Raw genomic sequence first — 27,866 nt, forward strand, 5'->3', positions numbered from 1 at the left:
TTCTTCCCCTCAAGCCGGTCCCCAGAGTTTTAGAGGGAGCTTTTCTGCCAGCTGGACACAGATTTAGCCTGGAGGGATGGATGTCTAACCTGGGCTGAATTTCTCCAGCGTTCTTCGATGGGGCTCCTGTTGTAACCTGAAGGTGAGTGGGTTTGTGACAGCTAAGGAGGCTCAGGAGGAAATATTTCCCTTTTGAAGGCAGCAATAGGCATGTCTCCTCTGACTTTGAAATGTGGAAAGCCAACCCTGGTTGCTTGGGAGTTCCTTCTGACTCGTTCTGCTCACTGGAGCCATCATGGGCATCAGCTCCAACTTCGTAGCTGTGCACCATCCCAACCAAAGGAACCAAAAATGGTGGTGGTGGGGGGATTCTTTTTGGCTGTGTCTTGAGCGATACCCCCCTCCTCCCCCAGGGTTAACTAAGCATTAATATTGCATCCTAGGTTTTCCACAGCACATTCAGCTACAAACTAACAATAAACTGGATTCTTCTAATATACAAGGATTCTTCTAATATACAAGGCTAAAAATATAGTCTAGCTGAGAGGTCAGCCCAGAAAATATAGGGGCATATCCTAGTAATCTTTACAGGCTGGGTTTTTGCCCAACAGGCTTGCCCTTGTTTACATTGGCTCAATAAATCCTATTTTCCAGATGTGCATGACATCCCTAAACCATCAACAGACTAAGTTTGCATAAGATGCCAGCCTCAATGAGAATGGCTAGTTTGTGGTTCAACATGTTGTGAGAATTCAGCCAATCTTTATTTGATGGGAGGGAATAAGACTCTGCTTTTGACCCAAGAAGCAAAGAAAAATATGTTATAATAAGGTAAAGGTTCCACTCGCACATAAGTGCTAGTTGTTCCCGACTCTAGGGGGTGATGAAGAGCCAGCGCTGTCTGAAGATATCTCTGTGGTCATGTGGCCAGCATGACTCAACGCCAAAGGCGCACGGAATGCTGTTCTCTTCCCACCAAAGGTGGTTCTTATTTTTCTACTTGCATTTTTCCGTGCTTTCGAACTGCTAGGTTGGCAGAAGCTGGGACAAGTAATGGGAGCTCACTCCGTTACGCAGCGCTAGGAATTTGAACCACCAAATTGCCGACCTTTCTGATCGACAAGCTCAGCTTCTTAGCCACTGAGCCACCTTGCCCATGTTTACATTGGCTCAATAAATCCTATTTTACGGAAGTGCATGACATCCCTAAACTATCAACAGATTAAATTTGCACAAGATGCCAGCCTCAATGAGAATGGCTAGTTTGTGGTTCAACGTGTTGCAGGAATTCAGCCAATCTTTATTTGATGGGAAGGAATAAGACTCTACTTTGGACCCAAGAAGCAAAGAAAAATATGTTATAATATTGAGATATATTAGGGACACTGGCCTTTTGTTTTTTCTGGCCTCTGTGTTATCTCCATTTAATTTCAATGTAGAGGTCTGTGGGAAATCCATGCTGGATTCATACGTTATTCTAAAGTCCTTATCTGACTTTGTGTACTGTGCAAACTCAGCTGTGATGGTTTGTAAATTTGGGTGAGCCTGACCAATTTTTAAAAAGAGGAAAGGAGCCCATGCCCATGTCCTGAGACTTGCCGAAGATCCATTTTCAGTGTTTGAGAAGTTCACATGGATCAGTTTAATCAAGACAAGAAACAATTCTAGGAATGTTAATCCCAGAGTCACTCTGGATTTCGTCCATCTTCTCTTCATTGGGCCACTGACTGCAGCAGACCCAAAATAGACATCCAACTACATGTTCCTTTTCTGCTTATTTTGATCTAAAAAGAAGCTTTGTTTCAAGTTTTTTTCTGATTGGGAGAATCTGCTCCTAATCTACCTTTGACTTTCTGGGTGTGCTTCTGGCAGGTCTTAAATGAGAGAATGAGACAGAGGTGGTTTAGTGGGAAAGATGCTTGACTGGGAGTGGGGAGACACAGATGCTAGTCCCTTCTCAATCATGAGTTGACTTTGGGCCAGTCAATCCCAAAGCCTATGCAGTCCATTGGAGAAGGTGCTGGTCGAGGAGCAGGGAGATTCAGGTTCTAGATGCTCTTCACCCACAGAAGCTCCTTGGGGGTGATGAAACCAGGTCTTCTTCTAGCTCAACTTCCTTTTAACTCAGTTGACTTGGATGGATGTTGTTTGTGGAAAACATGCTCTTTTGTGCTTAGGTCAAAGTACTAAATAATAATACGAAGCTATGAACTGGATAAATATTTTGTGGCTGTGTTTGCAAAGATCCCCTTAAATTTTGGCTTCCCCAACTACAGTCAAATTAACCCAACTGATAAGGATAACACAACTCACCAAACTATCAGCCTACTCAGATCTGCCTTATACAAGAAGCCCAAGGTGTCCAACCTTGCCAACTTTAAAATTTGTGGACTTCAAGTCCCAGAGGTTGAAGTCTACAGGTCTTAAAAGCTGCCAAGGTTGGACATCCATGCCCTAAGCCATTGTCACCCGTCAAGATTTTAGACTAGTATGCTGTACAAACTAACCTTTGTTTAACTCTGCAGGACTTTTACCTTTGATCTTCAGTAGCACATTACTTGAGTTACACAAAGCCCAGCTGTCTCTTGCTACTTGGTGGGACCTTCCCCCTCTTCTCTTCTCTGCTGGCCTATCTTGCTTACAGTTCAAAAGCCCTTCTGACTTTTATCCTGTGAACAAAATTGTGTTTATCCCAACTCAGGGCTCTCTGAATCAAAAGCAGATGTGCTAAAAGCAGGAAAGATGCACATCAATAGCTCAGCTCCAAACAGAGCCAGACCTGCATTAACAAACCCTGGAATGTAAATTTGACCCCAGAGCTCAGCAAGGCATAAAGCTCTATTTTGTTTTGTTTTTATTTTAAATATGCCTACACTGTCTTTAAAAGAAGCAGCTCACCCCTTATCCTAGTTGTTTACAGCAATAGCATTCCATACAATCAAACCATAAAATTAGAAAACAGCAAACAAGGTTACAGGTTACAAATCCTAGGGATTAAAACAAGAAGCCTCAATGTTCTAAAATAATAAAAAAATGATGGCTGTTGAATTCCAACGAGAGATGATGAAGCAAACCATGTATCTGGGCATGTGTAGAGTTCTGATCACCTTCTACCTGGTGAAAAAGCTCTGATTCACAAGAATGACGGATTCATTCTGTTCTCTTCTGCCCAGAGGCACTCCATCTTTGTCAACCAGCTGGATTTGATTGGGAAAAGCACCATTTGGCAGTTTGGCGGTTCGAAACCCTAGTGTCGCGTAACAGAGTGAGCTCCCATTACTTGTCCCAGTTTCTGCCAACCGAGCAGTTCGAAAGCAAGTAAAAATGCAAGTAGAAAAATAGGAACCACTTTTGATGGGAAGGTAACAGTGTTCTGTGCGCCTTTGGCATCGAGTTATGCCGGCCACATGATCAGGAAGACGTCTTCGGACAGCGCTGGCTCTTTGGCTTTGAAATGGAGATGAGCACCAGCCCTAGATTCGGGAATGGGTAGCACATATGTGCAAGGGGAACCTTTGCCTTTACCTAGACCAATTAATCAATGGAACAGCTTGTCTTCAGAAGTTGTGAGTTCTCATCTCTGCAAATTTTCAAGAAGAGACTGGGCACCCATTTGTACAGTATGGAATAGCGTCTTCTGCTAGAACTGGAGGTTGGACTAGAAGACCTGCAACATCTCTTCCAACAGTGGTGGGTTCCTACCGGTTCGCACCGGTTCAGCTGAACCATTAGTGGTGTGGTGGCCTGGGTCGCTGTTGGTTCTGTGAGGTCCGCCACACCCCCGAGCCGGTTTCCTGGTCACTGTGGCCATCTTGTTTTTCAGTTCTGCACATGTGCAGGAACAATTTCTATTGAACTGTGCATGGGCGTGTGGCACGCATCCAGCGCTCATGCGTGTGCCAAGTGCATGCACAAGTGAACCAGGAGTAGCACCATCTGGAACCCAGCTCTGCTTTCCAACCCTTCCAACCCTCTATATTGTATGTTCCTCCTTTGGGGCAAGGTGAACCACCTCAAGTTACTTTTTTCCAGAAATAGAAAAAAAAGATATGTAAAAGACATTTTTACATACAGCTTTTTATAAGGTATGTAAAAGATATTTCCACAAGATATGTAAAAAAAAAAAGACAACAATTGTGATGGTTTGATTGAACTTCTACGATGGACATAAAGTTCAATCATACCTTCCTAGCCACCAATCTGAAGGTTTATTTGTACCATTTTTTTTTACAGACACTTCTATTTTCACCTTCCCAAGATGGTGAGACAACAACAGGATTAACAGAGTTGGAAGGGACCTTGGAGGTCTTCTAATCCAACCTACCATTCAAGCAGGAGATGTTATACCATTCTGGACAAATGGCTGCCTAATCTCTTCTTTTTCAGTGCTGTTGTAACATTGAGTGGTCATTAAAAAATGATTTTAATCAAGAGTAGTACTTCCATCAGAAGTACCCCATCATCACTGATGTTTCAACAGATTTTGCTTGGCCTACCAGCAATGGGAGAAGACTCTTACTTCTTGGAAGACTAGAATACTACCAAATCATCATTTCCCAACCACAATATTTATTTACTGAAAGGGCAGAAGACTAACTCCTCAGGAATTGGGTGGGGGGCATTATTGAAAAAAACTTACTTGTTGCTCTTTGAGTCCAAGAGTTTTGGTCGCCACAATGTAAAAAAGACATTGAGACTCTAGGAAGAGTGCAGAGAAGAGCAACAAAGATGATTAGGGAACTGGAGGCTAAAACATGTGAAGAACGATTGCAGGAATTGGGTATGTCTACTTTTGATGAAAAGAAGGACTAGGGGAGACATGATAGCAGTGCTCCCATATCTCAGGGGCTGCCACAAAGAAGAGGGAGTCAAGCTATTATCCAAAGCACTTGAAAGCAGGACAAGAAGCAATGGGTGGGAACTAATCAAGAAGAGAAGCAACTTAGAACTAAGGAGAAATTTCCTGACAGTGAGAACAATTAATCAGTGGAACAAGTGGCCTCCAGAAGTTGTGAATGTTCCAACACCGGAAGTTTTTAAGAAGAGATTGGATAACCATTTGTCTGAAGTAGTATAGGGTTTTCTGCCTAAGCAGGGGGTTGGACTAGAAGACCTTCAAGGTCCCTTCCAACTCCATTATTCTAATTCTAAGATATCTCTCCTTCTCGGTTTCCATGCAGAGAGCTGTGTCTTCAGCTTCGAGGGGGCAAAGTGAAAGTAGCTTGAGAGAGGCAGTGTTTCCAAAGCCAGATAACTGCTTCCTTTTGACTGAGCTGGCAGCTTGCCCCGTGTCATCCTGTCATTTCCAGAGTTTGGCTTACTATATTGGGTGGTCTATAAACCAAGATTTATGACTCAGTGCAACTACTTTATTTAAGGCACAATTAGAGGAATTTTCTTCAGTGTTGTGTGAATACCTTTGTTCTAGGCTGCATTAACAGAAGGATAGAATCAAGATCACGTGAAAGGATAATATCACTTTATAAGGCCTTGGTAAGCCACACTTGGGATTCTGCATCCAGTTTTGGTTGCCACAATTTTAAAAAAATGTGGAGACTCTAGAAAGAGTGCAGAGAAGAGCAACAAAGATGATTAGGGGACTGGAGGCTAAAACATATAAAGAACAGATTGGATATGTCTATTTTAACGAAAAGAAGGACTATGATAGCAGTCTCCAATATCTAAGAGGCTGCCACAAAGAAGAGAGAGTCAAGCTATTCTCCAAAGCACCTGAAAGCAAGACATAGCATAATATTGTGGGATGTTATGAGAAATATATTGGGTGCTTTAGAAGGTATCATGTCATCGGGGTAACACAATAGCACTGTTCCCATATTTGAGGGGCTGCCAGAAAAAAGAGGAAGTCAACCTATCCTCCAAAGCACCAGAAGGCAAGGCAAGAAACAACGGATGGAAACTTAACAAGGAGAGATCCAACCTAGAACTAAGGAGAAATTTTCTGACAGGGATAACAATTAACCAGTGGAACAGCTTGCCTCCGGAAGTTGTGAATGCTCCAACACTGGAAGTTTTTAAGAAGAGATTAGGCAACCATTTGCCTGAAATGGTAAAAGGTTTCCTACTTGAGCAGAGGGTTGGACTAGAAGTCCTCCAAGGTCCCTTCCTATTCTGCTATTCCATTCTATTCTTATTTATGTTGCTAAGTCTTTTTATTGCTGCATTTAAGCTTTTTTTTTAAAAAAAACAACCTATAATTTTGTCTTAGAGTCATTGGTTATCTTCAGAAATTCTGACTCGTTCCTCGCTAGGGAGGGGAAAATTCTAACCCAAATTTCTGTGACGTTAATTAACACTAAATTCCATCAATTATTTACTTAGTGGCTGAATTCCTGCATCATATTAAGCCAATTCTGTTCAACTCTTAAAAGATTTTTTAAATAAGTGAATCCAGGAAGAAGCCCAGATTACTCACCAGGTCTGTCTGGGGCAGTGCCACTCCGTCCAAAACCAGACCCGGAAGAATTTTTGCCAAAATCAGAAACCTAAATTAGAGAGAAATGACAATGTACCGTTTTAATCTGTGCACTGGAACTGACAACAAAAGAAAAAAAATATCAGAAAAACGAAGTTGGAAGGGGCCTTGGAGGTCTTCTAGTCCAACCCTATGTAAAGCTGGAGGCCCTGTACCAAGTCTAATCTCTTCTTGAAAGCCTCCAGTGATGGGGCACCCACAACTTTTGAAGACAAGTCTTTCCACTGATGAATTATTCTCACTGTCAAGAAATTCCTCGTTAGTTCCAGATTGCTTCTCTCCTTGATTAGTTTCCGCCCATGGTTTCTTGTCTTACCTTCTGGTGCTTTGGAGAATAGGTTGACCCATCTTCTCTATGACAGCCTCAGATAGTGGAAGACTGCTATCATGACATCCCTAGTCCTTCTCTTCGTTAAACTAGACTTGCTGAGTTCCTGCAACTATATATTTTATCCTCCAGTCCCTAATCAGTTTTGTTGTCCTTCTCTGCACTCTTTCTAGAGTCTCAACCACATTTGTATCATGGTGACCAAACCTGAACACAATACTCCTAGACTGGTCTTACTAAAGCAATTTAAAGTGGTACTATTGTACCCTATGACTATCATTAAGTGTTGTACCTTATGATTTGTGACAAATGTATCTTTTCTTTTATGTACACTGAGAGCATATGCACCAAAGACAAATTCCTTGTGTGTCCAATCACACTTGGCCAATAAAGAATTCTATTCTATTCTGTTTCATTCTATTCTATTATTCTATTCTATTGTTCTATTCTATTATTCTATTCTATTATTCTATTCTATTTTATTCTTCTATTCTATTCTGTTTTGTTCTGTTCTGTTCTCTTCTATTCTCTTCTGTTTCATTCTATTCTATTCTGTTCTATTATTCTATTCTGTTCTGTTCTATTCTATTATTCTATTGTATTCTGTTCTATTCTATTATTCTATTCTGTTCTATTCTGTTCTATTATTCTGTTCTATTCTCTTTTGTTTCATTCTATTCTCTGTTCTATTCTATTATTCTATTGTGTTCTGTTCTATTCTGTTTTATTCTATTATATTCTATTCTGTTCTCTTCTATTATTCTGTTCTGTTCTATATTCTATTCTATTCTATTCTATTCTAACACTTCACATGAACTTGTTACTATTCCCTTCAATGCAGAATTATTCATTGTTAGGTTTTATTCGCAGAGTTGAAAAATGTCTTCCATGTTTGGCAAACCTCGAGCTGTCCCCTGGGCGAACGAACGCCACCTCCCAAACCTTCTGCAGGAGTGCAATGTGGCCATCCTGGGCTGTCAAGGAGCTGGGAAATCAGGTTAGGAGAACAGTCTGTTCCTTCTGGGGCAGCATCTCAGTCCTCCTCACATGCTGTTCTGAAGATGGTTCTTTGTAGCTTTGACTATCCTTATGCACTATGTTGCACTTTGGACATACGGAAGGAAAGGAAATGCAACACATCTGAGAAAAGGAGCCGAGGTGGCGCAGTGGTTAAATGCAGCACTGCAGGCTACTTCAGCTGACTGCAGTTCTGCAGTTCAGGTGTTCAAATCTCTCCAGCTCAAGGTTGACTCAGCCTTCCATCCTTCCGAGGTGGGTAAAATGAGGACCCGGATTGTTGGGGGCAAAATGCTGACTCTGTAAACCACTTGGAGAGGGCTGAAAGCCCTATGAAGTGGTATATAAGTCTAACTGCTATTGCTATTGCTAAAACCAGATTGAGGAGACCTGGGTGAGTCCAGGAGAAGAGACTGCCTCATCATCTACTCTTAAGTAGACTTTGTATCTGCTTACCAATTATTTACTTAATCGTGGTTTGCTGAATTAATTTGATTGTCTGGGCTGATAAAACATACTGGTTAATGTGTCTTTGGAGACTCTCAGCCATCCAGGTCATAGTTGTCTGTAAGGTGCTTTTTCCAAAAGGCAACAGGAAGAGGAGGGCAGGAGGAGTGGCAGGAGGAGGAAGGGGGAGGAGGAAGAGAAGAGGAGGAGGAGGAGGAGGAGAAGGAGGAGAAGAAGGAGAAGGAGGAGAAGGAGAAGGAGAAGAAGGAGGAGGAGGAGAAGGAGAAGGAGGAGAAGGAGAAGGAGAAGGAGAAGGAGAAGGAGAAGGAGAAGGAGAAGGAGATAGTTTCACTTCTCATCCAAGAAGCTTCATCAATTGTGATGGTTGGCGGGGATGGAAGGATAGTTACTCTTTTTCTTCTTCCTCAAGGAAAAACAGCTCAGTTGCTTTTTGAAAAAGCACCTTTGACATTCTGGTTAAGAATCAACATCCTGAATTAAACCCAGAAGGAAACTGGCAACCAGTACAGCTTGCAGAGCAGAGTTTAACGTCTGCAGTTCTAGGAAATAGAGAATGACAGCATTGGAAGGGACCTAAATTGGAGATCTTCTAATCCAATCCCATGATCATAACTGCCCACACAGTCCCCTTTTGGCCCCCCACCCCCTAAAGCTTCTGGATATTCTTCAGGGGCTTTTTCAGGAAAGAATCTCAAATTAGTTGAAGGAGAAACAGATTTTGGGCAGAAGAAGTAACCCTCTCTCTTTTCTTGCAGCGCTAACGGTGAAGTTTCTTACCAAGAGGTTTATAAGCGAATACGACCCCAATCTGGGTAAGTCTGAATGTGTCTCCTTCATGCTTCCATGTTGTCCTTTTTGCAATCTAAACTCGGTCAGGATTCCCAGCTTTGGATCAGCTTAGCTTGTGATCCCAGATCAAGTCCACCAGCACCCACCACCTGTTGGGAAACCCACTTTACAATCCAGGTTTAATCCAGATAGCACACACTTGAAAGGTTTGTGGATTCCCCATGAACAGAAACTGGAAGTTGGGATACCAAAGAGAGATTTTCAGGTCGATTATCAGTCGGCTAGGACAATCCTGCTTTAGGTTGCAACAAATGGCTCAGATCCAGAGAGGCTACCAGCAACCACCACCCAACCCAGCAAGTAGAAAAATGGATCCCCTTTTTGGGGTCCCTGGAAAATGTCAGCCCCCTTCAGGAGTTTTCTGTTTTTTCTGAACATGCTGCAGGGTATTTTAAGTTCTTCCAAGTTCTGCTTGCAAATATGCTTCATGGCTGTTTCAAAATAAGCTGCCAAATTTAGAGCACATACCAAGGAAAATAGAGATGGAAAACAATGATTGCTTAGGAGGGCAAGGAGAGGCTTCTGGACTTAAAAAAAAAAAAACTTCCAGAAAGTTAACGAGCTGTGAGACAGATCTCTTGTCAACTTACAAATCCCCCTTGAAATGGCAAGGAGCCAAGACAAAAATGACCTTAAAAGATTTCTTGGCTGTCCTTCTCCGCAGCCTATATTTGGATTTCCTGGATTTCTCAATCAGAATAGAGCTGGAAGGGACCATGGAGGACTTCTAGTCCAACCCCCTGCTAAAGCAGAGGACCCTGTATCATTTTGGATGATGGCTGCCAGTCTCTTCTTAAAAACCTCCAGTGATGGAACACCCACAACTTCTGGAAGTTGATATCAATCAATCAGAATGGAGCTGGAAGGGACCTTGGAGGTCTTCTAGTCCAGCCCCCTGCTCAAGCAGGAGACTCAATACCATTTCAGATAGGTGGCTGTCTAGTCCAGTGTTTCCCAACCTTGGCAACTTGAAGATGTCCGGACTTCAACTCCCAGAATTCCCCAGCCAGGGAAAGGTTGGGAAACACTGGTCTAGTCTCTTCTTAAAAGCCTCCAGTGATTGATTCACCCACAACCTCTGGAGGCAACCCTGCTCCATTGATTAAAAGCATACTTGTGTGAATTTAACCACAGAATAGCAGAGCTGGAAGCAACCTCGGAGGCTTCTAATCCCTGCTCAAGCAGGAGGCCCTATAACATTTTGGACAATGACTGTCTAGTGTCTTCTTTAAAAACTCCAGCGATGGAGCATCTACAACTTCTGGAACTTGATATCAATCAATCAGAATGGAGCTGGAAGGGACCTTGGAGGTCTTCTAGTCCAACCCCCCCTGCTCAAGCAAGAGACCCTATACCATTTTACACAGGTGACTGTCCAGTCTCTTCTTAAAAACCTCCAGTGATGAAATAGCTACAACTTCGGAAGGCAACATCTGTTCCCCTCGTTCATTGTCCTCACTGTTAGGAAGTTTCTCCTTACTTCCAGGTTGCTTCTCTTCCTCATTAGTTTCCATCCATTGTTTCTTGTCTTGCCTTCTGGTGCTTTGGAAAATAAATTGACCCCCCTCCTCTCTTTTTTGGGTTCCACCACAAATCTGCGAAGCCCTTATCCGTGGAGACATAAGCGCGAAATTCGCGCCGTTCGAAGCACTAAGGAAAAATGCGACCCTACCACGATGACATAATCACGGAGGGCAAATCCGCGCATTCCCAAGCACTCAGTACCCTAAACCTAACCCTAAACCTAACCCTGAACCTAACCCTAAACCTAACCCTAAACCTAACGCTAAACCTAACCCTAAACCTAACCCTAAACCTAACCCTAAACCTAACCCTAAACCTAACCCTAAACCTAACCCTAAACCTAACCCTAAACCTAACCCTAAACCTAACCCTAAACCTAACCCTAAACCTAACCCTAAACCTAACCCTAAACCTAACCCTAACCCTAAACCTAACCCTAAACCTAACCCTAAACCTAACCCTAAACCTAACCCTAAACCTAACCCTAAACCTAACCCTAAACCTAACCCTAAACCTAACCCTAAACCTAACCCTAAACCTAACCCTAAACCTAACCCTAAAACAAACCCTAAAACAAACCCTAAAACAAACCCCTAAACCTAATCCTAACTCTTACCTTAATTGAAATCGGCTTTCTGCCGTGGCGCTGTTTTAAAGCGCCCTTCTGTTGCCGCGCTGTTGTCGCGGCGGTGATTATGCGCGGTGATGACGTCGCGGCTTTAGCGACGCGCTTATGGCTCCGTGGACAAGGGCTTCGCGGTTTTGTCGTGCCACGCTTTTTTGTGGCAGCCCCTCAAATACTGGTATACTACTATCATGACACCTCCAGTCTTTTGTCCAGACTAGCCAAACTCAAACCCTGCAACCATTCTTTGTATGTTTTAGTCTCCAGGCCGTAGTTGCTCTTCTCTCCACATTTTCCAAAGTCTCAACATCTTTTTTGTAATGTGGTGATCAAAGCTGGACGCAATCTTCCAGCTGTGGTCTTACTAAGGGTTTTTAATGGATGGAAAACCAGAGTATTCCAGTGGTGGCATTTTTATTCTCTGCTTAAACCAGCCCTTGGAACCACAATGCTGTGCCTGGAATTCTAAAACTCTGGAAAAAAATGCCTGCATTAGGTTATACTTCCATGTGTTTTATCACTTCCATCTCTCTCTGCTAAACATTCTGAAACTGAAGGCTTAATTTAAAGGAGACACTAAGGGTGAGATGCCCGAGTTTGCTTTTTGGAGGAAGGCTGGGTGTGAACTCAGCCTAAGTGTTGTTTTAAAATCCAGTCCTGCTTAATGGGATCTCAGATTTATGGTCAAATTTTATTGGAACGTTGTGAAATAAGCTGAGTCGCTCGGAAAGTCGTGTTTAGGTTTAAGAAAAGAAATTAGTAGCTGAGTTCATACATCTTGCACTAAGTTATCGTATGATTTCTTCGCTCTGATTTCAGCACATTGGACAAACTGAATCAATGGGGGTTTATGCAGTTATTATTTTTGGTTTTCTGTAGGTTATACGTTTAGCCCCTGGCCTCTCAAAAGAGGCTTTAAAAGACCCTGAAATCTTGAGAACCTCCTGCTATTAGTGCCAACAACACTGAGTCAGATGGCCTGATATTCAGATGGACCATTTTCTCGGTCCCCAAAGAGATTCTAGAACAGTGTTTCTCAACCTTGACAACTTTAAGTCCTGTGGACCTCAACTCCCAGAATCCCCCAGCCAGCATAGCTGGCTGGGGAATTCTGGGAGTTGAAGTTTGATTTGATTTGATTTGATTATATTTATATGTCGCCCTTTCCCCCCGAAGGGGACTCAGGGCGGCTCACAATTCAAATCAGGGAAGGGGGTACAGACAGAAAATAAAAAGACAAAACGTAACAATACATAATTTAAAAACACACAACAGTCATACCATTCGAGACGGGGGCAACAGCTCTTTAGCCCCAGGCCTGTCGGAACAGCCAGGTTTTAAGGGCTGTGCGGAAGGCCTGGAGGGTGGTGAGGGTTCGAATCTCCACGGGGAGTTCGTTCCAGAGGGTCGGAGTAGCCACAGAGAAGGCTCTCCTCCGGGTAGTCGCCAGTCGGCACTGGCCGGCGGATGGAATTCGGAGGAGGCCTAGTCTGTAGGATCTAGCAATAGCAATAGCAATAGCAGTAGACTTATATACCGCTTCATAGGCCTTTCAGGCCTCTCTAAGCGGTTTACAGAGAGTCAGCATATTGCCCCCAACAATCTGGGTCCTCATTTTACCCACCTCGGAAGGATGGAAGGCTGAGTCAACCCTGAGCCGGTGAGATTTGAACCGCTGACCTGCTGATCTAGCAGTAGCCTGCAGTGCTGCTTTTAACCACTGCGCCACCTTGGCTCTTGTCAATCTAGTGGAGGTGATTGGCAGCAGGCGGTCTCTCAAGCTCAAGTTCACAGGACTTAAAGTTGTGAAGGTTGAGAAACACTGTTCTAGAACAATACCAACCATCATCCCACCCTGTGGTCTTTCCATCCCCAGACAAACCACAATTTGAAATCCGGGAGGGCTCTGCCAGTGAGTTAGACTTATGTCTTGATCTATGGCATCTATTTCCGTTTGTTTTCTGTTTATCGGTGCATCCACGGAGAGCTATTGAGCAAGGAGTCAGACCGAAGCTAGGAACTTCATCAATCAGCGACAGAAAAGCTGGCGTATAATTGTATTGGGAATTCTTGGCAGGTAGCTGTGTTGAGTCATATCCAGAAGTTTGAAAAACGACAGAGGAGGCTTTCAGGGAAGGCACAGAAGAATAAATTCTGGATCCTTTTTTTTTTTTCCTTGCAAGGACGTTTTTCATCCATTTTGCATACTGAGATTTCTTTTCAAAAGCTGTGGCTTTCATTGAAAAGGCTCTAGTGATCCAAATAATTACTGCATACAAAATAAAGTAGGCAGGCAATATCTAAGCAGGCGGTATTCACTGAGAAGTAGCCATCTAATTCCTCCCCCCCCCCTTGAACAATCAGAGCAAAAGTGACCGGATGACGGACAAGCATGTGACAGTCAGTTTAGCATTGCCTTTTTATTATTTTAATGTTTAAAAATAGGTTGCAGGATTATGTCTGTTGCTGTCTGCCTTTTTTGCGCAGACATGAGCCGAGAAAAATTTCCAAGGAATTTGCTTGGGTAGTTGGAGAGATATCTCGACGGCTTCTTCAGAATTGTTGAATCTGTATGAATTTTGTTCATTTCAGTCCAGTGCCAATCTAGCAGAGTGGAGCGGTGGCCTAGAGGTGGAGCTCTTGCCTTACAAACAGGAGAGCCTGGCACAATGAGAATACATCTGCTAAACAAAGCTCTGCATTGGGAACAGGAAGGGCATCCGGCCATTCAAACACTCTCCTAGCTCTATTCAGTTGCCCAGACTCCACCCTGCAAAGGATAAGGGGTCGTTAAAAGAAGATAATGATTGTGTACATAATATTATGTATATATGTACTGTATATATGTGTATATGTGTCTGTGTGTATATATATGTGTGTGTGTGTGTGTGTGTATGTGTATATTTGTATTTGTATTTGTATTCTTTATATTCTTTATATTTATATTCTTTATATTTATATTATTTATATTTATATTATTTATATTTATATTTATATTTATATTTATATTTATATTTATATTTATATTTATATTTATATTTATATTTATATTTATATTTATATTTATATTTATATTTATATTTATATTTATATTTATATTTATATTTATATTTATATTTATATTTATATTTATATTTATATTTATATTTATATTTATATTTATATTTATATTTATATTATTTATATTTATATTATTTATATTTATATTATTTATATTTATATTTATATTATTTATGGAGTGGTGTGATGGCCTAGAGGTGGCGTTCTTGCCTCGCAATCAGGAGGCTGTGAGTTCGATCCTAGGTAGGGGCAGATATTTCTCTCTCTGGGCACACTGAGAACATATCTGCTGAACAAAATTCTACCTTGGTGACAGGAAAGGCATCTGGCCATTCAAACGATCTGCTAGCTCCATTCAGTTGCCCAGACTCTGGCCCGCAAGGGGTTATGGGGTCGTTACATGATGATGATGAGTCCAGTGGCAATCTCAATGCTCTACATGAGGAAGATGAGACACAATCAGCACCTCCTCTAAAGGTCCCAGCTTAATTTAGGGGTACACAAATACTGGCTTCTCCCAAAATGATCTACCAATGTTCAAAACCTTTGCTTTGCAGAAGACACTTACGCTTCAGAAGAGATCATAGACCAACAGCCCATCTTGCTCAAAGTGATGGATACAGCCGATCAGGTATGTCAATGAACGCTCAACCATCCAGGCCCAAAGCATCTTTTAAAGGGTTAAGAGCATGGTAAGCAAACCAACATTTGTTAATCGGAGATGTTTCATTACTCATCCAAGTAACTTCATCATTCAAGCATTTTTTTTTTTTTAAGTTACTTGAATGAGTAACGAAACATCTCAGATTCACAAACTTTGGTACTCCTTGTCATGATTTTAACTTTTTAAGAAGCTGATCAGACAATAGCAGTAGAACAAAATACTGTTGAACAACTTGCAATGAAATCTCGGTGTTTCCAAATACTGTCTTACCAGAGATGGAAGGAGTAGGTAACATTTATCAGCTATAAATGAGAAGAAACTCATCATCAAGAGCCCCTCCTATCAGTAGGGCATAGTTTCTAGGCAAATCCAATCAATTCTTCTGGTGTTTCATTTTGGTTAGATCCTTACTGCTTTGGGAAAATAAAATTTAAGAGCAAGAGCACTTATATACCCCTTCACAATGCTTTACAGCCCTCTCTAAGCAGTTTACAGAGTCAGCCTATTGGCCCCAACAATCTGGGTCCTCATTTTACCCACCTCAGGAGGATGGAAGGCTGAGTCAACCTTGAGCTGGTCAGGATCAAACTGCTGGCAGTTGGCAGAGTTAGCCTGCAATACTGCATTCTAACCACTGTGCCACTACAGTCCATCTTTTCTTCCTTCCTTCCTTCCTTCCTTCCTTCCTTCCTTCCTTCCTCCCTCCCTCCCTCCCTCCCTCCCTCCCTCTCTTCCTTCCTTCCTTCCTTCCCTCCCTCCCTCCCTCTTTCTCCCTTCTTTAACACTTAGCAATAGCACTTAGACATATACCACTTCATAGTGCTTTTGCAGCCCCCTCTAAGCGGTTTAAAGAGTCAGCCTCTTGCCCCCAACAATTTGGGTCCTCATTTTATCCACCTCGGAAGGATGGATGGTTGAGTAAACCTTCAGCTGGTCAGGATCAAACCCCTGGCAGTTGGCAGAGTTAGCTTTAAATACTGCCTTCTAACCACTGGGAAGGAGGTAAGGAAGGAAAGAAGGAGAAGAGAGGGAAAGAAGGAAAGAAGGGAGGGAGGGAGGAAGGAGGGAGGAAGGGGAGGGGAGGGTACGGGAGTGAGTGAGGGAGGAAGATAGCAATAGCAGACTTATATACCGATTCACAGTGCTTTACAGCCTTCTCTAAGTGGTTTACAGAGTCAGCTTCTTGCCCCCAACAATCTGGGTCCTCATTTTACCCACCTCGGAGGGATGGAAGGCTGAGTCAACTTTGAGCCTGGTGAGATTTGAATTGCTAAATTGCAGGCAGCCAGCAGTCAGCAGAAGTAACCTGCAGTACTGCACTCTAACCACTGCACCACCTCGGCTCTTAAGGTGGTCTTGTTCATCTCATTTAAGGTGGTCTTGTTCACCCTCTTGTCTCCAGCGATTTTGGTCTACAGTCCCACCCACTTTAGTGATTTTATGCACATTTGGAAGACACCAGATTGAGACTCATTAAAATTAACCAGGAAGCTCATGAGTAATAAGTCTACATCATCAAAATAAAAGATGATTTACAGTCCCCGTCCCCCCACGTCATAGAGGTCTTGCTGAAATACAAACACTTCAAACAAACATGAAGTCCCAGGTGTCGGAATATATTGGATCGATATTACAGGGACGACTTACAACAGTTCACTTTAGTGACCATTCGAAGTGACAACAGCACTGAAAATATGTGACTTATGGTGACTTTTCACAGTTAGGACCATTGAAGCATCCCCATGGTCACATGGCTTATATTCGGATGCTTGGCAACGGACCCAAGTTTACGACGGTTGCCATGTCCCAGGGTCAAGTGATCCCCTTTGCCAAGTCAAGGGGGAAGCCAGTAACAACCATGTTACTAATTGAACAACTGCAGGGATTCCCTTAACAAATGTGGCAGGAAAAGTCGTAAAAGGGGCCAAAATGAATTACAATCTCATTCAGTTGTGGTCATAGATTGAGACCTACCTACAATGCCTTTTTCCTTCGTGTGGCCTGCACTTCTCCCAAAATTTGAATTTGGAGTCATCATAAAAGTCAGCAGGAATAGCCTGGCTCATACATGTGCTAAGCCATGGGTGATGGCCTAAACCACAATGGCTGAGCTCATGCCACAGGCTAAGCCAAAATCAGTTAAACCCTTTGCAACTTAGCAGCACAATATGGGAACTGTTCAGTGGTGGGTTGGTAACCGTTTTGCTACCGGTTCGCTCGTGTACGCACCCACGCTCGCATGCGCAATGCTTCTGCCCATGCGCAGAAGTGTCCAGGCGGATGGGCAGAGCCTCCCTCTGCCACAACTACCAGTTCAGCCAAACCAGCAGCAATCCACCTCTGGAACTGTTCCCCTTGAGTTTCTTGGTTATGAGCAACTTTAGATCCTCGAAATTTCATGGAGCACAACACTTATTTATTTATTTAGCATCCGGCAGCACAAAACTTACAAGTAGTTGTGATTCAGTGATCTGTATCTACCTCACCTTCTTTGCAAATTGCCTGAGAGTTTTGCAAACTTGATGTATATAAGGTCAAATATATGCAGTTTTGTAGAAAGGGGCCAGGATCCATGAGGTTTTGTCCCAAAGGCACCAAGTGCCAAAAGTTGCAAATAGTGATGGGATCCAAAAGTCCATCTCTGAATGGTGTCTTCTTTCTCATGTGACTTTGGCAATGCAAGGAACAAGACTTAATTGTCTTATTTTTATATTATTTGTTTTTTCCCCCCATCTCTCCAGATCAGCTTACCTAAAATAAGCCCTGCATTCTTCTTTGGAGTTTGTTAGTTTCATGTTTCTTCTGCTATGTTCTAGAATATTTCTCAGGATAGTTTTAAAAGGACAGAGTGAAATCAACGGAATAATGTTTCGTTTGAAATTGAAAAGAAAGCTTCTTTCAATGAAAATTAAAGCAGGATTGCAGCTTAAAAGGTTAAAAGCCAGAGAGAAGACATGAGATTCTCCCCTCTTATTAGAAGATCAAAATGCACTGATTTGAGATAAGTTGGAAAGTTATGTGTGACCTGAGGCAACCGTCTTCTCTCCTTTCATCAAAACTCACAATGGCTTCTTAATGTAGTTCCAAGGGCAGCGTCCAACTGCTTTGGATCCAAAGGGGCTTTGGAACAAAAGATGCCTGGAGATAGGGCCTTCTTCAGCCTTGCTACATTTCTCCCCCTGGTTTCATTTTACCTTCATTCCTGCCAAGATGGATATGTTTGTTTGCTGCCTAGATGATGTTGTGTCCCGCCAGCGGAACTGGCAGCAGATTCAGACAGTGAGGAGGTTGGGGAGGAACATGGGCCAGTCCTGGAGTCTGGGGAAGGCTTTGATGAGGGCTCTGTGTCGGAGGCAGAGAGGGGGCCAGGGCCATCTGACAGTTATTAGCTGCCTTCAGAGTTAGGCATCAGTGAGGCAGACCAACAGCTGGAGCCTGTTCCCAGTGTGCGCATGTGCAGAGTTGCCAGGCGAAGGGAACAGCTAAAGAACAGGGGTCGACTTGGGAGTAAGGCCACAGGTGGACAATGAATGGCCCCTCCCAGAGGAAACAAAAGAGGAGCGAAAGGAGAGTGGAGTTTGCAGGAGACAATTAGTTTGCTTCATTGGTTTGTGACTCCCCGAGATTCCTTGCCACGTTTTGCAGATATCGGCCTGGCAGCTCTCCAAGCCAGATAAGGTCTGTGACTATAAATCCTCTCTTGAAAGATTTTGCCAGATGTGAATGAGCAGAATTCACAGTCAATTAATAAAAGGAGTTTTTGTCGGGACAAGGAGTTTACTTAAGGCTCTTGGGAAGCCTCGGTCAGAACAGATGAATGTGTAGTTTGCTGTTGGATGAGAGAGATGTTGGGCCTTCTAACCAATTCCCACATGCTTCTCTGTCAGGACATACCAGTGGGCTGTGAGAGGTATCTGAACTGGGCCAATGCCTTTCTAGTAGTCTACAGCATTGACAACCGGAAGAGCTTTGAAGGATGTCAGCGGTACCTGGATCTCATTGCTCTCCACTTGAAGAACACGTTCCATGAATCTCCAGTTCTCCTGATAGGGAACAAGCTGGATATGGAACAGTACAGGTAAGAAGGTTAAGAGCTCGGCCCAAGGAGGGGATGAATGGATTCCTATCATTGGGGAAAGGGAGCATCCTGTAGGAGAAGAGAAGGCAGAACTGCGGAGGGATGGAGTTAAGCATCTCATCAGCTTTGAATCATTACATTGCCACAAACAGTCCAATTCCAATCCCTCTTGAATTCCTTTGACCCTTAATCTGGTGGCAATTTAGTACTGAACTTGAGTTCATTAGATCAACGTTAGGTGCAAATGATCCAGACCATATTGTGCTTGTTAGTTGCAAAGTGGTGTCCAACCCATCGCGACCCCATGGACAACATTCTTCTAGGCCTTCCTGTCCTCTACCATCCTCTGGAGTCCATTTAAGCTCACACCGACTGCTTCAGTGACTCCATCCAGACACTTCATTCTCTGTCGTCCCTTCTTCTTTGGCTCTCAATCGTTCCCAGCATTAGGCTCTTCTCCAGGGAGTCCTTCCTTCCTAATGAGAAGGAAGGACTCGAGATCATATATTAAGTTGCAATTCAGGAATTTAATCGCTCAAGCCTGAATACAAGAATCTAGCCAACTAAAGTCCGTATTAAATTGGCACCCGATAATGGTCAACAGAATTCAAGAGGAGTTGGAATTAAACCATTTATGGGAATGTAACAACTCTAAGCCTATAACATGCTTAACCCCACCTCCCCAACTCTGTCTGCCCTTTTCCTACACATCCCTTACCTTCCTAGCTTTGTCTGACCACCCAGAAGCATCACTTTATCGCTGGTCACCCTTTCCTGTCTCTAAGTTTCTTCTCAGCACAAGAATCCAGGTTGACATGCATTGCTGGATTCTAAAACTATTTCCCAAATGGGTATGGGGGGTTGTGTCAGAGAGGGATAGAAGACAGATTTCAAGGGGAGAGGAGGAGGAGGAGTAAACAAACAAGGGAGAAAAGGAAGTAAAGTCATCCGCTCCAGTTTTGAGTTCTCCTCCTGGATTGCTCGTCAACCTCTTGGTAAGAAACAATTTTGTTTTGGTCACTTCAATCCCTTTCTCAGCTCACATAGCATTGTTGACTGAGCAAGTAGATGTGATCAGAGGTGTATCCACAGGATCAATAAAGTCCATATTCTGGCTGCAACTAATCTATAAAAGCCCTGATGCTTTTTACATATGTTGTAAAATAATGTTGATGCTGTGGGCAGTTGCAGGCTGCCATTTTAACCTTGATCGCGTACCTTACACAGTAAAACCTGGTTGGGGTCCTGTATTGTACTGAGCTACAAAACCAAATCAAAACAATACCAGTTGTATTCCTAAGTGTCAGAGCAATGTGACCTGCTCAAACTCGCTGTTGTGGCCTGGTGGTTGCCTGCCCCTCCAGCAGCCAAATCAGATGAGGAGGAGAGTGGAGGTCAGTATCAGTATCAAGGCAACCTGAGAGCTTTGAGGAGGGAGAGGGAATGGAGGTCTCAGAGAGAGAGACAGACAGATAGACAGATAGACAGAGAGAGACAGAGAGAGGCAGAGGCAGAGCCTGGGCTGGCCATTAGCCCTCAGACGGAGAGTCAACAGCCCCCAGGTCTGGAGGTGGCTGATGAGGAACAGCTTACTTCAGTGCCTGACACACTGATGTGCAGAAGGCAGAGGAGAGGAGAGTAATGGAAATCTATGGGCTGATCCTTGGGATGGAAGAGCCACCACTGCTAGCGAAGCCCCACCCTAGCTCTGGGGATAAAAGGCAGGGGGCAGAGATGAATAGATGTGGCAGACAACTATTCATCTCCTGGATGGATGGACTTGTTAGCCTACCGTGAGGGGGCTGCTGGCGCTCCTAATAAAGGAATAAATTGATTGAATTCAGAGGTTTTGTCATGTTTAGGTAGCTTCCATTGCCATTGATACACCCCTTCTCCTCTCTTGGAAGCTCTCCCACTCCTAATCTCTTAAGAATCATTTCTGCCGTGGCACGACAAAACCGCGGTCCGCTAAAGCGCGCCCGATTAAAGCGTGTCGCTGATGTCATCAGCAGCGCGACAACAACGACCACGGAGAAAAAAGGGCGCTTTAAAAAGCGCTTTTAAAGCAAGCCGATTCATGTAAAGGTAAGGGTTAGGTTTAGGGTTAGGGTTAGGTTTAGGGTTACGTTAAGCATTAGGGTTAGGGTTAGGTTAAGGGTTAGCGTTAGGTTTAGCGTTAGGTTAAGGGTTAGGTTAAGGGTTAGGGTTAGGGTTAGGGTTAGGGTTAGGTTTGGGGGGGTTAGGTTTAGGTTTACGTGTTAATTTTAGCTTTACCGCTCACAGCGTGCTTTTTTCGTCGCACTGTGATGACGTCAGGTATGCGGTTTCGTCGAGCGCGCTTTAGTCAACCGCGGTTTTGTGGTGGAACCATTTCTGCACCTAGGAACTGTCTTTGACCACAGATGTCCCCAATCTGGCTCCTTCCAGACTCTATGGGGGACTTCAATTCCCATAATTGTCAGCCAGCATGGGGGGGAAAAAGGGATAGAGAGGTGGCTGTAATAAATACAACAACTCTACTTCATTGGACTAAGTTATTTCTTGACACCGGACTATTACTTCAGTGTGTCAGATGAACTAAAAATAAATAAATAGGTAGAAATAGGGAATTCAAGCCAGGATCTTGCTACCCTTGTAAATCTAATCTCTTTTGGAATCTTCTGTGATGGTTCGTGCTTATAGCAGCTCTCTTTATTTTCGTATCCTGTTTCATTGCTTTAATCTTCTTACCGCTCGATTGGAACATAAGCCTCTCAAAGTCGTGCCGGATTGGAGTGTCCTCTAAACCCCAGTAACTACACACGCACAGGCTGCTATAGCAGTAGACTTATATACCGCTTCATAGGCCTTCCAGGCCTCTCTAAGCGGTTTACAGAGAGTCAGCATATTGCCCCCAACAATCTGGGTCCTCATTTTACCCACCTCGGAAGGATGGAAGGCTGAGTCAACCCTGAGCCGGTGAGATTTGAACCGCTGACCTGCTGATCTAGCAGTAGCCTGCAGTGCTGTATTTAGCCACTGCGCCACCTTGGCTCATGCTATAAGGCGATCCCGGTGTGCCTTGGGCTCACCAGACCCAAATTGGCTGACCAATGCATGGCTCAGAGCTGTAGAGCAGTGTTTTTCAACCTTGGCAACTTGAAGATGTCCGGACTTCAACTCCCAGAATTCCCCAGCCAGCGAATGCTGGCTGGGGAATTCTGGGAGTTGAAGTCCGGACATCTTCTAGTTGCCAAGGTTGAAAAACACTGCTGTAGAGGAATGTATTCCTTTAAAAGTCCTGTATTGGCTTGCTTGCTTGGGAAGAGCAAATGTCAGCAATAGCAAAGCCTGTAGAGATTCTCAGCCATCCAAGTCAAGGTTGCCCCAAAGTTGCTTTTACTGGACGCAACTGGATTTTCTTGGTTTTTTTTTTCTTTCGAAGACATTTCTCTCTCATCCAAGAAGCTTCTTCAGCTCTGCCTGGAGGGTGGGGAAATGGAAGGATTGATATTCCTTGCAGACAGCTGGTCATTTGCATCCTTTTAGAGAGTCCTTGAGGCCACTTGGAGGTTTATCTGTGTCCTCAGGGTCACCTGAGTGGTGCTCCTGGTTCCTGTAGTATGCAATTCTCCCCCCCCCCCCCGCATTCCTACTCCCACACCATTCCAAGGGTCTTCATCCCAAACTGTATAGCTAAAGGTCTGTAGAGATTCCCAGTCATTCAGGTCAGGGGGGTCCCAAAGGTGCTTTTTCAAGAGGCCACTGGACTTCCTTGGTTTTTTTCTTTCGAAGACGTTTCTCTTCTCATCCAAGAAGCTTCTTCAGCTCTGACTGGAGGGTGGGGAAATGGAAGGATTGATATTCCTTGCAGACAGCTGGTCCTTTGCATCCTTTTAGAGAGTCCTTGAGGCCACTTGGAGGTTTATCTGTGTCCTCAGGGTCACCTGAGTGGTGCTCCTGGTTCCTGTAGTATGCAATTCTCCCCCCCCCCCCGCATTCCTACTCCCACACCATTCCAAGGATCTTCATCCCAAACTGTATAGCTAAAGGTCTGTAGAGATTCCCAGTCATTCAGATCAGGGGAGTCCCAAAGGTGCTTTTTCAAGAGGCCACTGGACTTCCTTGTTTTTTTCTTTCGAAGACATTTCTCTTCTCATCCAAGAAGCTTCTTCAGCTCTGACAGGATAGTGGGGAAATGGAAGGATTGATATTCCTTGCAGACAGCTGGTCATTTGCATCCTTTTAGAGAGTCATTGAGGCCACTTGGGGTTTTTTCTTTCTTTCTTTGTTTGTTTGTTTATTATATTTATATGCTGCCCTTTTCCCCCGAAGGGGAGTCAGGGCGGCTCACAACTCAAATCAGGGAAGGGGGATACAGACAAAAAATTAAAAAAAACAAAACATAACAATGCATAATTTAAAACACACAACAGTCATACCATTCGAGACGGGGGCAACAGCTCTTTAGCCCCAGGCCTGTCAGAACAGCCAGGTTTTAAGGGCTTTGCGGAAGGCCTGGAGGGTGGTGAGGGTTCGAATCTCCACGGGGAGTTTGTTCCAGAGGGTCGGAGCAGCCACAGAGAAGGCTCTTCTCCGGGTAGTAGTCGGCACTGGCCGGTGGATGGAATTCGGAGGAGGCCTAATCTGTGGGATCTAATCGGTCTAGTGGAGGTAATTGGCAGCAGGCGGTCTCTCTTGTCCTGAGGGTCACCTGAGGGGTGCTCCTGGTTTCTGTAGTCTGCATTTTTCTCTCTGGAAATCCATTCCTCCTCCCACAACATTCGAAGAGTCTTCATCCCAAATTGTATAGCTAAAAGTCTGTAGAGATTCTCAGCCCTCCAGGTCATGGTTGTCCCAAAGGTGCTTTTTCCCCCCAGGAGGCAACTGCACTTTCTTGCTTTTTTCTTTTGAAGACATTTCGCTTCCCATTCAAGAAGCTTCTTTGGGAATATAAACCTCGCAAGGCAGTGGTGGGTTTCAAAAATTGTTTGAACCTACTCTGTGGGTGTGGCCTCCTTTGTGGGAGTGGCTTGCTGCCCATGTGACCGGATGGGAGTGGCTTGCCGCCCATGTGACCGGATATGAAGATGCTGACGACACTTGTCAGAACCACCTTAAATTACCTCACACACAGCACTGGCATCCATAAGAATATGATCTTTTTAAAAGCTGTTTTCACCCTCCAAAGGCTTCAGGAAAGCCTCCAGAGCCTGGGGAGGGTGAAAAACGGGCCCATGGGCCAACCAGAAGTTTCTTTCCAAATGGGCCGACCAGAAAAGCCTTTGGAGACTGGGGAGGGCAAAAAATGGGCCCAAAAAGCCAACCAGAATTTCGTTTCCGAACTTCCGCTTGGCCGTTGGCCTGATTTTTCCCTACCCAGGCTCCAAAGGCTTTCTTGAAGCCTGGAGAGGGCGAAAACAGCCTCCTCCGGCCCTCCGGAAGGCCGAAAAACAGCTGGCCGGCACACAGATGATGGCTTGCATGCCAGAAAATATGGCTCCGTGTGTCACCTGTGGCACAGGTGCCATAGGTTTGCCATCACGGGCTTAAACTATAACTTAATTTTCCAGTGTTTTGCATCTGAAAGAAAGAGTGACTTGTGGCCATTTTTCAATGGTGGTAAAAAAAGGCTGACGACTTCCAAGCAGTGGATGAGTGAGCTGGAAGGAACCTTGGAGGTCTTCTAGCCCAGCCCCCTGCTCAAGCAGAACCTATACCATTTCACATAAGTGACTGTCTAGACCAGTAATGGTTAACCCTGTTGGCACCGAGTGCTGAAACTGGAGCGTGTGCCAGAAGCCGGAAGAGAGCAGCTGGCCAATGCCCATGCGCGGGCTGGAAACCGGAAGGGCAGCTGGAAGTGGTGTGCATGCCCAGAGAGGCTTCTGCATGCCACCTCTGGCACGTGTGCCATAGGTTCCCCATCACAGATCTGGACTCTTCTTAAAAACATCCAGTGATGGAGTTCCCACAATGTCAGGAGGCAATGCCTCTCTTTATGGAGCACTCAACATCTGGCAACTAATGGACATGGGCCAGTTCTTGTGTTGTCTCTTTTCTTTTAAAATTTTCTTCTTCTTAACATACAGTACATATAATCCAAAGTATACCATTACATCTTAACAAACATTTTTTTCTTTAAATATTCAATATTATATCAGTTCCTCCTACCATCAAGCCACAACAACTATTGTTTGCTCTTCTGCTTTCCATACACCATATCACAGTCTATTTCATCTTCGACCTAGCTCCTCTCCTTCTCTCCTCCTCCCTAGCTCTTTTCTTCTCTCTGCCATCTCTCTCTTCTCTACTTTCCCTTGCTCTCTCCCTCTCCTGTCCCCTCTTTCCACTCCTTCCTTCTCTCCTACTCTTTTCCTCCCTTCTACTACTCTCTCTCCTCTCTCCCTCTTTCTCTCTCTTTTTCTCCCTTCCACTCTCTAATTTGCATGGTCAGCATCTGAGCAAGCTCCATTTAATATTGGTGGTATTCATAATTGTATTCCAGAAAAGATTTTTTATATTGCCAATTTTGCATACCTTCTCCTTTTAAAACTAAACCTATATATAAGTTTCATTTGTGAGCTGGATTCAGGTTTCCAGCTATGCTCATAATACTATTACATAGTTATACATCATTACACGCCCATATTTTTTAAGTGTCTTGTTATAATTGTAATTATATTGTCAGGTTTCTTAAAAATGCCCTAATGGATTCATGAGTATCGAGCCAAGTTTTGATACAAAACTAGACATTTATTAGGAGCACCATTAGGCAAGGCCTTTTCGCAGTCAGATCTGAGCTTCGTTTGAGTTGTAGCTGAACTTTAACCCTGTTCCTTCCCTCCCCTCAGCCTGTGTCATAAATCACATTTCCCAATGAGGTGCACCCCTCCCAAGCCTACTGCGGTAATCTGAGATCCGACTTTAGCCAAAAGTATGTGTGGAATGCGCTCTCCCCCCCTTCTCTCACTATGGCAACTTTAGGAATTGACATATATACTGTTAGGCATATTTCCACGTTCCTCCTCCATTTTCTTCCCCCTTAGTATCTTTTCCAATTCATACTTTTCTTATTTGTAACCCAATACAGTGTTGCCTCTTTTCATGTGGGATGTTCTCTCTTGGTTTCTTCTCCCAGACAGGTCACCAAAGCCGAAGGGATGTCTCTTGCCACCAAGTATGGATCCTCCTTCCATGAAGTCTCGGCGTGCCTGGATTTTGAGTCCGTGCAGCGCATTTTCCATGAGGCGGTACGGGAAGTGAGGCGAGAGACGGACAGACCCCTGGCAGTCCGGCCCCTGTTCATCATCGAGGAGAAGCCCTCGGCCCACCTGGTCCCAACTGCCACCATCGCCTCCACCTTCAACTCCCTCTCCACTGTCAACTACAAAGAGGTCCCTTCAGTTGCCCGGGCCAAGCTGGTCACGGTCAAATCCTCAAGAGCTCAAAGCAAGAGGAAGGCCCCAGCGTTGACGTTGCTGAAGGGCTTTAAGATATTCTAAGCAGGGATGCCGCAGGGTAGACTCCAAAAGTAGAACACAGCTGTTGGAGGGTTGGGTTGAATCCCCAAGCAAGGATTGAGTCATTTTGCATATCCGTCTCTTGGCCTTTCCTGCAGTCCAAGCGTCTAAGAATGCAAAGGAGCATTTTGGGGAAAGGCCATGAACTGACAGTGTGGACAAACTATGGATGAAGCCACCAGGTGGGGAAGGTGGTTCTAACCCTTTTTCTTGGTCATAAACACGTGGAGGACTCTACCATGGGCTGCTTGAGCAATCGATGGAGGAATCCCACGGAAAGAGTTTGCTCTTAGGACTGAATAGAGATTTGGGAAGCCAGAGAGGCTTCGACCAGCCAAAGAAATGACTCTACAAGGGGAAGACATATAGAACATAGACTAACAGAATTGGGAGGGTCCTAGTCCAACCCCCTGCTCAAGCAGGAGAACCTATACCATTCCAGACAAGTGGCTGTCCAGTCTCTTCTTCAAAGCCTCCAGTAATGGAGCACCTACAACTTCTGGAGGCAAGCCATTCCACTGGTTAATTGTTCTCACTGTCAGGAAATTTCTCCTTAGTTCTAGGTTTCTTCTCTCCTTGATTAGTTTCCATCCATTGCTTCTTGTCCTGCCTTGTTCTGGAATTCTGGACATTTGAAAATTTGGACATTCATACCCACCCCATGTTTTCCATGTCCCTAAGTGGTTAAGAAAAACCACACTCCACGTCACGATTTCACCAACATTCCTTTCTGAAGGCCTAAGTTCTCTTCCCTCAATAAGAGAAAGATGGTTGGAAAAACAAAAGCCACAGAACTGTTCAGCCGGTGGAAGAAATAATAACATGCGGCCCTTCTATTCCCCTCCTGTGTTTGGAGGAACAGTTTGTAAAAAATAAAACAAAGGCAGGACAGAGGCAGAAAAGCACAAAATGGACAAATGGACCCACAAGCCTAAGCAAAGCGCATTGATGTGCCAGGGAATATATGACTGTGAGAACCAATCATGGGTTTTATGATGATCCCTTTTGCACTGACAAAATGCAGATTGTACAAATACACAGCGCCCTCTAGCGTTGCTGGGCAGACAATGAAACGTGTTCAGTCCTTTGTCCTTCGTGCTAATTTCTCCTCATCAACTCAAATTAGATAATCAGATTAACAGAGTTGGAAGGGACCTTGTAGGCCATCCAGTCCAAACCCCACTCCCACAAGCAGGAGACTCTACACCATTTCTGACAAATGGCAATCTAATCTCTAATCACTGTGATGAAGCTCCCA

The 27,866-nt window shown here is 44.1% G+C and overlaps 1 protein-coding gene across 1 annotated transcript; it reads left to right on the top strand.

The window, feature by feature from the left end:
* RASL12 (RAS like family 12) lies at window positions 1-27,783 on the top strand. The gene is made up of 6 exons (XM_087703641.1): window positions 1-142; window positions 7,692-7,818; window positions 9,062-9,118; window positions 14,922-14,995; window positions 18,916-19,106; window positions 26,227-27,783. Exons 2-6 carry the CDS (start codon window positions 7,701-7,703, stop codon window positions 26,588-26,590), a joined length of 804 nt encoding a protein of 267 aa, XP_087559767.1. The 5' UTR covers window positions 1-142; window positions 7,692-7,700; the 3' UTR covers window positions 26,591-27,783.
* Window positions 27,784-27,866: the final 83 nt, after the last annotated feature.

This window comes from Thamnophis sirtalis, unplaced genomic scaffold (assembly GCF_051295495.1).
Source record: "Thamnophis sirtalis isolate CommonGarterSnake01/CBP01778 unplaced genomic scaffold, rThaSir2_p1.2 scaffold_2, whole genome shotgun sequence".
Taxonomy (NCBI): domain Eukaryota; kingdom Metazoa; phylum Chordata; class Lepidosauria; order Squamata; family Natricidae; genus Thamnophis; species Thamnophis sirtalis.